Source organism: Homalodisca vitripennis, chromosome 1 (assembly GCF_021130785.1).
Source record: "Homalodisca vitripennis isolate AUS2020 chromosome 1, UT_GWSS_2.1, whole genome shotgun sequence".
NCBI lineage: Eukaryota > Metazoa > Arthropoda > Insecta > Hemiptera > Cicadellidae > Homalodisca > Homalodisca vitripennis.
The window spans coordinates 86,484,715-86,495,947 of record NC_060207.1 but is presented as its reverse complement, the minus strand read 5'-3'; the positions used below and the strand labels follow the sequence as shown (position 1 = coordinate 86,495,947).

The 11,233-nt window shown below is 31.5% G+C and overlaps 1 protein-coding gene across 6 annotated transcripts in view; it reads right to left on the bottom strand.

Moving 5' to 3' along the window:
* Window positions 1-2,071: 2,071 nt before the first annotated feature.
* Window positions 2,072-11,233, bottom strand: part of LOC124366009 (osmotic avoidance abnormal protein 3) — a 43,706-nt gene continuing 34,544 nt past the window's right edge. For 3 of the 6 annotated variants that reach the window (XM_046822204.1, XM_046822229.1, XM_046822240.1), the window contains exons 13-17: window positions 10,268-10,371; window positions 7,947-8,104; window positions 5,860-5,977; window positions 4,876-5,019; window positions 2,072-3,800 (exon numbers count right to left, since the gene is read on the bottom strand). In XM_046822204.1, coding sequence (XP_046678160.1) covers window positions 3,673-3,800; window positions 4,876-5,019; window positions 5,860-5,977; window positions 7,947-8,104; window positions 10,268-10,371 — 652 coding nt within the window. In that variant the 3' untranslated portion in view covers window positions 2,072-3,672. Of the gene's footprint in view, window positions 3,801-4,875; window positions 5,020-5,859; window positions 5,978-7,808; window positions 7,892-7,946; window positions 8,105-10,267; window positions 10,372-11,233 lie in introns of all 6 variants that reach the window. The other 3 variants (XM_046822213.1, XM_046822222.1, XM_046822235.1) reach the window with 3 other exon arrangements.

The window sequence follows — 11,233 nt, the reverse complement described above, 5'->3', positions numbered from 1 at the left end:
TTTTATATTAAAAGTAGTATTTTAAAATATTTTGTGTATAAAAAATCGTTAAAAATCTTAGAAGTATAACATCGCTAGTAGTTTAATTGGACTAAACGTTTAGGTACAAAGTTTTCAACTGAGTTTTGCGAAAAGTACAGCTAAAAGGAGAGTGTAACCAAAAAAATACTATTTATCGTTGTCCCTAACAAATATTTTTTGTAATTTAAGTGTATCCTAGTACAATCCTAAAATAAATGCGGTATTTGTCACGGTTGAAAGGAGAGGGTAGAAATCGATATTCTTGTTTTACAGCACAACTCCTTTTGTATTGCACCTGTTCCAATTTTTTAAATATTTTAAAGCTAACATAAAAAGTGTAGCATCGATTTTGATGTGTTATTATAAACAGATAAGGGAGGTTTTATTTTTTTTGACAAAATTAAAATTGTTCGATAAATGCAAAAAATTATATTAGGAGTATGGTTAAAAATATTGTAATACCCATATAACTTTTGCACAATATATTTAAGATCATATGTACAAAAATTTGAGCTCTCTAGCTAAAAAAAATAAAAAAGGCATGATGTAAACGTGGTGGTAAACATGGAAAACTAATTTACGGAAAATCGTAAAAACCTCGGATGTTTATTTGTGCTGAAACGTATGACTTTTACGTCACGTAATTTGTATTGGTGTTTTACATTTTTTCACAGCTTTTAACAATTAAAAGAGGCCAGCCTCCTAGGTAACACCTCATTTTAAAATTTATTTTCTTTCCTTTTCAACTTTTCATTTTGATTTGCTGGCGGTATTTCTTGTATTTTAAGCTTAGTATTTTTTTGACTAAAATACTCCTCTTTTGTTTGTTTCTCATAATTTTATCTGATGACCTACTTGATGATACTGTTGAAGCATTCATTACAAGTGATTGAGCTTTTTTGCCAAAGTTATATTCTAGGATAGCCTAGAAGTCCTATAACTCAGCAGCAGCGAACGTAACCAACCTTTTAGACGCGTTTAATCGTGGGCCATTTATTTAATTACGTTTATTAAAAAAAAATAAAATAGAGCTAGGAAATGCTTCTGAAACATTGAAACTAACCTAGTGAACTAAATACAGCAATAGAGTACCTAATAATGAATGGTTATATAATATATTATAAATATGAAGCGTTTCGCTTCAATAGGCGCCTCGAGGAGACAAATCAGCTCAGCGCACTGATGTATTTTATTCTAAAAAGAACACTTTTGACATTGATAATGCTAAATCAATTATATGTTTTTCCAAATAGTTTGGGACCAAATAAAACTATAATAACAAGTTTTTTAACTTATATTTTTTAGTACATAGACTAAATTTAAAATTTAAGTTTTAATTATATTATAGTTATTTATAGTTAAACAAACATATTTAATATGGGCAATGGATTAATAGTATAATATTAATCGGAGGCCGATACATCGTCATAGTCCGGGACAGATCTTTCGGATATTACATCTTGTTCGTGATAGAGTGTGATGTGAGTTAAAAATGTCTGAAAACTGAATAAAACAGAGTTACTAAATTCATTTACACATATTGGAATACATACGAACTTATGGAAATAAAAATTAATGTAGTGTGAACATGTAGATGTGGAAGAAGTGTTTGTTCTTCTTTAATACCTGCTAACGCTAAGTTCTAACATAACGTTCTGTATGTAGTTACGAAAGTATCTTTTAAGTTGATAACAGTGAATAGGTATGTGCTTCATCATGATGCCACTAGTTAAGATATTTTCATTGATTTTGATTTCAACTTTTGTTCATCATGAAATAAAACACCGGAAAACTACTAAGTTTACCGAATTATCTTTTAGGTAAGAATATAATATGAAATTCAATTTTATTAATAAAGAAATAAGCAATAAGACATGAACTCTCATTCTGATTGAACAAAAGACTGATTGAACACATTTTAATGTTTGCGTTTGTGCATATATACAACGATGGTTTAGAGTTCATACAGATTGTAACTAATCACCATTCTTAGGGAATAGAAACAAAAAATATTAATTATGATTACAGAGATAAAATAAATAAGACAATAAACAGCAAATATAAATTTATTTCAAATTTATAAACTACAAACTCTCTTTTATCACAATACAGAGTCATTCTTATAACTAAATTGGACGTTTTGTACATGCCAGTTAAGCAGAAATCAATTAAAAAAGTAAGTGTAACAAGTAGTTCAAAACCTGTCAGGTATTTAGGCAAAACTTCATAAATAATAAGTGCACAGATTATATTTCTACAATTGGAATGTATAAAAAAATACAAGTACTTAATGAAAGATTAAAAAAAAAATCGTTTGACTAGTTACTTACAAAACAAATCCACATGCCTGAATAAAGAACTGGAAATTGTTTATTATCATATATCTCATTAAACTTAGTCTGACAAACACGTATAATATTCTCCAGTTGGTAACAATTCCAAAACAAAATCAATGTGGTAAACAACAAAAACAATGACAAGTATCAAATCATAGTAAAGCTTATTATGAGTGCCACGCAAAGGTCCAATCACTTTAAAACGTATATAGATGTATTTGTTTAATAAATATTGAATTATTTAACAAACATAAACTGTTTTGTGTAGTTTTTCACACAACGTTATAAAATGTACACGAAAACAATTTTAAAACTTTAACAATATAATATGTTTAAGGAAAACATTTCCTCGATTTACATTTTTATAAGATCTGAAATATAAACACTGTAACCAACAATGAATTTCCTACACAAAATAATCATCTCAATGGTTTGATTAATTCGGCGCCATTTTATACGCTTAATTAGTCTAAACACAATGTAATTGTTAGAAACTCCCAATCTATACATTTATGCACAAGTAACTAACATATAACCAACATTGAACATTGTATGCTAAACGAAAGGTTAATAGTTTAATACTTAGTTTTTCGAATTCAATCTGTTTATAGAAGAAGCCTGTCATTGTAAACAGTTTATTACATTCATATAATTGAAATATATGTGCACAAAGATTGACCCCAATAATCCAGGAAAGAATAACTACCACAAAAAACATGTTAAAATTTGGATTTGGTATACCAATAGTTTTTAAAAACTTTGTAAGAAACATTGAATGGTGTTTATATCACCAGAACATGAAATTGATCGAAAAGCGTATACTCGATTTTTAATGTATCTTCCATTTATATTTTTAATGCTTTCCTAATAATAAAAAACTAATTTTAATAAATTTTTCATCATAAGAGAAAAAATATAATATTTTGAATGAACCGTCATGCCACAATTTTTAAAGGGTTTAAAGAAATTGATGTTTTGTAAAGGGTAACTAATCTAATGGTATGTGAACCCTATTTTGAGCGCCTTGTTTCAAACCTTCGATAAATAACAAAATATTTACATACAATAAAATAATAGGATATCAAATATATGTTTCAATTAAGTTATTTCATTGTTTTGAGGTCCTGTATCTTGATCCAGTTACTTATTTATTCGCCCAGTAATGTAGAGACTTCTGTCCCTTGTCATTATAACAGTGCTCTCTCTTCTACCATAAGAAAATATACACTATAAAATCTTTGTTCAAATGTTACAAATATAATATAAAAGGTTAGGCACATGAGAGTAGAGGATATACACAGCCTTTGTGCTGCTATCAAATAGTATCGAGTGTGTTGAGCCCCCGTACTCTGGCCGGCTTCTTGGATGTGATTGGGAGGGCCTCAAGTTTGGCAGGTCGCCGGACCAGTTCCGGAGACATCCGGAAACTGTTGTGGCCACCATCTAGAGTAGACATCGGTAATAATCATCAGTTCTGGTCTATTACAATAATATGCAATAATATATTAACTCGTAATAATAAATTTACAGTTCGTATAATTTGAAAAGTAACATAATACGAATATACTAAAATATACCAAACAGCGAAATATTTAGTTTAATGTCTTTTTATTATTTAATGATTTCTCCTCCTTCAAAATTAAAAGCTGTTTTCCTCATTACAAAAATGTATAACACGGTTCATAGCATTGTGGTGCGAAGTGTTTTATATACCACCTGTATCGATATTTTGCTTGAATTAAATGACTTGTTATTTAATACTGATATAAAAATTCTTATCCAAAATATATTTTAAAACTACATATTTATTTTAGAATGGGAGTGTTATGTGTCAGTGTTTAAGTTGAAGGCATAGCATCAAGCACAGTTTTTTTGCCGCTTCAATGGAAGTAGCAGCTGAGTGTGGTATTTTGAACGTTATACGATCATTTGGATACTTAAATTATTTTGATCTTGTGGATTTTAATGTTAAAGTATTTTAAAGAGTCAGTTACATCATGCATTGTTTTAAAAGCATATTATTAGTTTAAGTTATGATAATTTATTGATTATGAAGGGTCAACCCCAATTTACAACATACGCTTTGATATGAAACACATCATATTTACCGTCCAGCTAATTGAAATTATCAGTTGAATCAAAAGTTAAACATGGAAGAAAGTTAACAAATCAAGATAAATGATAGGAACAAATAACTAAGTACTGCCATTGCTTGTCCTTTGTGCTATGTGTTTAATGTTCCGTGTTGTGCTGCAGAATTCTGTTTGTGTTCATTTTTATGTACTTAATTTTAAACGGAAGAATACAATTTTTTATGCACTTTAATTTGTCACCAGTATCATATTTCTTGGATGAATCGACTCATAAAGAAGTTCACAGATACCAGAATGGGAAACGTCATTTTTAGACTTCTTGAAAAACATAATTGTGGTAAATGTTTACAATCGTGTTAATCATCCAATATCTCCATCTTAATACAAAGAAATACTCATATGACAAAATATAATAGCTAACTGACTTGACCAGGAGGTGCTCATCTGTCCAGCGCCCCAGGAGCTGTTGAGGAAAGCTTGGCCAGGCAGAGGATTGAGAGGAGCCGTCACCGAGAACCCTCCGGGCACTGGCGGGATCGTGGTTCCTGGCACTGGTTTACTGACAGAGTCTAAAACATTAATAAAATTATATATGGAAAATAGTTATCACAGTACTAACTTAGTACTAACTTATAACATAACTGAGTGGTTCATGTACATACGACACTTTTGATTTTTAAAACAAACACTTTCCCGCTCATTGCCATGCCAGGAAATACAGATACCATTCTAATGGGTTTCGAGATCCATTTTGCAATATTAGATCGTATTAGTATACAAGTAGTAAGTAGAGTATTTTTTTATAAAAAACTGCATATAACACCTTTAATTTATAAACAAAAGTTCTAAGATTTTGGACAAATAAAGAAATTCTACCCAAAACGTCTCCAATGTTGCTAAATGAGTCATTGTTAAAAGGGAGGTAGACAAGGTATACTAAGATAACTTCGTTGTGTGCTCACACTACCGGTCTTGAGGTGAGTGAAGAAACTGATCCAGAGATGAACAGAATTAGATGGAACAGTTATGTTCATGCGCAGTGATGGATAATAATGTCCCGATATTTTTAACCTATTATAACTTTCAGCCGTTAATTGAGTCTGTAGTAACTACTCTTATATTTTTCCAAGGATTGCCTGAAACAGCAGTACACTAAGAAAGACGATAGTAATAAAATTGACGCCATGTAAAATACAACAAATAGTCTTTACATCATATTTATACTGAAATAATTTTGTTATGCACAGTAGCAAGGATTTAATAGCAATCCTGTCCAATCTGATATTATGTGAAGTATAAAGAACTCTGGCAACTTCCAAAAGAGGGGAACTACCAGTTTAAGTCTCACGTAAACATTGAATTTCTCCAATTACTTCACTGCGTGTACAAGAAATAAAAGAATATTGTACCTCTCCAGTTATTAACTGCTCGGCCCGCTTCCTCCTTGGCTCGAATCAGCAGCTCTGTGGCTCGCTTAGGTTTAAAATAGTTGCCAGCAAAATCTTCCTCGTCACTCTTCTGCAGCTTCTGTTAACCAATAACTCCGTTAGACAAAATTGCTCTGAATATTTTCTTATCTATTTCCTAAGGTATCAAGTTATAGGCGAATCAGTATTAGAATGAATGATGTACCTGTATTCTGTTATTTAGGATCGGCTGATAATAAGAAAGGGTATTTAATAATAATTAAAATTTCTCGGAAACTAAAAGAACTACAGTTGAACGTGTGTTATGAACCACTTGCTATTGATCTGGCTGCATTATTGATTATAATCTGACTTTCAAGACTATTATAATGTTCCCTAGACGACCCTATCATACTGGTGTCCTTAGAAGTGCCTATGTTGGCTGAAAGTCATGTAGACATAATCACAATGCTATAAGTGCTGCAGTATGTGTACTTATACCTGCAAGGGAGACACAGAGTCAGCCTCAGGTGACGTCACGGGACTTGTTCAAAACTATGCGTTCTCCAAACCTCTTCTTTTTACATTTTCTCCAACATTTGGCTCCAAGTACCTGGGGCCGATACCAAGCCACGAATGCCACCCGAGTGTTTCTATTACTAACCGATAATTGTTTCTGTTTATGAAAAAGCCTATCAAGACCATTGTCTTTAATATTGTTTTAGGACCAACGCTGTTTTAAGATCGATCACTTTGTTTTATGACGGCCATAGGAAAGGATTTAGATCTTAGAGAAAAATGTATGATCGTCGAGAAATAAAGTGTATGTCCGATCTCAATCTTTTCTTAATGCCATACATAAGTTTCCAGTTACTCCTATTTTACCTTTTGTCCCTCGTGAGGCAAAAAAGTATGAAGTCAACGTTAACTACTCCGTATACAATTAAACTAATAGGACCTACTTGTAGGGTATACAATGCATAAAGTGGAGTATAAGTACATATATTGGAATTGTATGTCAATTGTATTGTGTGAACTTATTAAAAGTCATCCAATTATTTTCCCATGTAACCTATGAAGGGAATATTCGTGATTATATCTAACGACAGGATGCCTTGATGTGGATGACTTATTAACCACAGGAAATTACAAACAGTTGTAATAAAGCAAAGAAAGAATATTTCTTTAGTGCTCTGACTGTTACTAACTGTTCTCTAAATGTCTTCATTGGGGTTTCAAAAATTAGATCTATGTCCATTATTTGGTCTCGTGTCATAAACGACTTTTGTCAGGTGGGGTAACTTAGAATTAGAGTTAATGGGCTAACAGTATGATTCAATGAAAACATTTAAAATGTGAAATTTTATAACAATTGGGTGGGGTTTAAATAAATAAAGTGGTAAAGTGAAATAAAGAAAACTAAATAAGTGTCGTTAGAATAAAACACTAGCTATGAGATTAGAAAAATGTTTAAGAAGCAGAATATCCACACAACCATGCAATAACTCAGAAATTTAGAAACGTGAAATGTTTTACATTATTTACTTGAGCTTGGTAAGTTTTTTGTGTTTTATAAAAGTTGAAATTTTAAATATTAGGTTCATTTATCTACCTAATTATTGTTAAGTACCACAGTTCTTTCTTTGTACAAAATATATTTATACTTGTATACAAAATTTTGTTACAAAAATTGAAATTTTATTTTAAATGTGAGCAACAAATACACAATACACCTATTTCCTTCAAGGTTCCAGGCAAATGTATATATATATATATATATATATATATATGTATGTATATATATATATATATGTATATATATATGCAATACCCAACCCATGCATTAAATTACACTGTCAGAGCTGTCCAAAGTCCCACACAGTACAAGCATAAGCAATAAGCAGAACGTGGTGTCTAAGTGCCTAAGTGCTGGAGTATGTGTGTACTTGTACCTGCAAGGGAGACACAGAGTCGGCCTCAGGTGACGTCACGGGACTTGCACCGCTTTTGTCGCTGCCGCCGCTCCATGCAATACCTCCACATGCAACAGACACGTACATGCGACACGTTACTGTCAGTACCAGTACAACCTTGCGCCAGGCGTCCACCACGGGCTTCAGGTCGTCAGGGGAGTTTCGCCTCAGAGTCCTGCCGTCCAGCTGGACAGGAGAGTACGATACGTCGCTCTCCAGCCGCCCTGGAGCCGTCTGCGACTGGAACGTCATCCCCCAGTTGGGACCTGCTGGAACTTCTAAATGCTCGTACAAGGCCTTTGGAAATGACCACCCCGTTCCGTAGTCTATTACAAGTCACACTCTATACAAAGTTATGTTTATGTTATTAGAGTGGCGATAAAGTGGACTGGTTGCGAAATTTTAGTTCTTTCAGAACACCAGATTTTAATTTGGTAGTTTTCGAGGCAATCAAATTTGAGCAATTAATGTCAATCATTCGTAATTCTGCCAATGATTTCGAACTGTTTCAGATAGGTTTTAGGGAATGTTTTGTTTGAATTCGTTATGATGCCAGTTATTATAAAATAATACTAGCATAGTTGTTGTTTATCACTTAAAATTCCAAAATACTCTTATCCACTTAAAACAGTAAAAACTATAATTTTATATTGAACTTAAGATATTTTACTATAATGCTTCTATGACTATTTATGAAGTAAGTATTGTTAATGTTATAAACTCTAGTAACATGGCGGGGTTTCAATTTCACAATTATACTATTCATATTAACTATTCACTATACTTTTCACCAAGTTGATAATTTAAACTTCTTAACTGTGTTTCGATCGCAAATACAAAAGAAATTTACACGCAGATTAACAATATGATTATTTAAATATTGGTCGAATTGCATTACGAACTAACGGGAACATGGACTGAACATCAAATGGCTAATTGGATTAGAATGGTTCCACTGGGTCGCTGGTTGTTTATTCACCTATGTGCTAAACACAAAGTACAGTCACATCGTTGCTAAATATTTCTGGGCATCTATTCCTTATGTAGGCAAACTGTAGAGTTGGCATAGCTGGTGTCTTCTAGGAACATAATTTGAAAACCATTAAGCATTTATTGGCTCGTTAAGGCCCTTCAAAGGTATACATGGAAGTGCTTAATGATTTCATGCGAGTTATTTGGCAGATACATTAGTGGTGTGGTTGATATTCTATGCAAGCCCATTTATCTTATGACCTATAGCAATACCATTCTGTTCGTGCACATTAAGGTCGCGCAATAGGTTTTTTAGTTGGAATAATTTTTTATTTTGTTAAATTTTTAAAACGTAGCCTTTTAATATAATTTTCCTATAGACAGAAAAACTAGAATCGATATTTTATCACTTTACATGAAATCACAGAACTTTAAAGTACAAAATTTAGGCAATTTTTTAATCATGTCCACGTAAACAAAATGAAGATAAAAATTTGAACTGTTACAGTATGTACATGGATTATAGGTTTAGGGGATGATTTGTATTTTATTGATTTATAATATAACAAAAGCATATTTCTTAATAAAATATAACTTTAATAGTTATGTTACAAATAATGTTGTGTTAAGGAGGGTAACTTTTTATGAATAAAAGTATATCGTTCTCTGAAGTCATAGTTAAATTTTCTATATATATATATATATATATATATATATATATATATATATATATATTCACAACTTTCGCATAACACAGAACATAACTACTGCTTTTGATTGCCATCTCTAGGTGGCGTCAGGCTAATCAATAAGCTCCCTGTAGAGATCAAAAGCGTCAATAACCACAACAAAATTAAATCGTGACTAAAACACTTCATGGTCTCTAGGGCATTTTACTCAGTTGGCGAGTTTGCGATAGGCCGCTAGGATAGTCTTTAGTAACAATTAAAAAATATTTTTCTGACTTCGGCTTTTCTAAAATCGGCCATATTCGAGGAACCGACAACAGGTGGCACGTAGTCGAAATGTAATTTTAAACTGATTTATTTATTTATTGCCTTAAAATTATATTGTATTAGTTATTTAGATTAAGCCTTTTATTTTTAAAAGGTCGTGAGGCTTGCAATACAGTTATTGTTAATTGGTTCCTACAATAAAGGCTATTATTATACCTATTAATAGAATTGATGAATTTCTAATCCCTCCAATCTAATATCTACCTTAGAAACATAGTTTTAACAGCGTTGCTGACCTTCCTGATCTATCCAATCTAATATCTACATTGGAAACATGTAGATATTACACTGTTTAACTTTAAAAGCGTTCTTGTTTCCTAATATTTCCAATGTAATATCTGTTTGGCATCATAACTTTAACAGGATTAGTGAGCTAATAGTACACCATTCTAACACTTAACTTTTTAACCTATGCTCTGTAATAGTGTTTTGGAATAGAGCTCAACTCACCAGCAGCCGGTGGTAGTTTTGTGGGCACCGTCGACAGATCTGGTAGTGTCCAGGACTTGGTGTCCTCGCTCCACACAGCTTCCGCTCTCACAGCCTCCAGGTTACTGTGACAAGAATGTTATCATGGCATTGGTTACTGAGTGAAATTGGATATGAGGCCGATAAGTTGGCAGTGAATGAATGGATGTTACACAGCGCACCCATGTGTCGTGGTTTATATAGAAGCTACAAGATTGATGCTCGTTCGAACGGAAAATGAGGGCACGGGAGTGATTTTTGTGGATTTAAACTTTTAGTGGAGTAAAGAAGAGCCACAAATATTGCAAAGTATTTAAAAAATAATTGTAGAAGTGAATATAGCGAAATGAATAAAAACTATTCAAGGATTCTTTGACATATATGCATATTATATATATATATATATATATATATATATTATATATATAAAATATGCATGATATATATGTATATATATATATATATATATAAACTATTCAAGTATTCTTTGACATATATGCATATTATATATATATATATATAAAATATGCATGATATATATGTATATATATATATAAACTATTCAAGTATTCTTTGACATATATGCATATTATATATATATATATATATATATATATAAAAAATATGCATGATATATATGTATATATATATAAAACTATTAACTATGTAATCTTAAACTTAAATGCTAGGCTACTATATAATTACCTAGTATAATTATATATAGTTATAGATTCATTAGCTACACTTGCCTAAAAAATGCAGTTTTATTTTATATTGAAAAATGAAAAATTACGAAATCCGAAATGTTGTTCTATACAATTTTAAATAGAAAATCTCAAAATATGTAGTGTTTCCCTTAATTCTCTAACGTTGTTTTACTTATATATCGTTATTATAGTTTTTCATGATGTTTAAGTACATCTATTTAAATACAGCGTCTAAACCCTA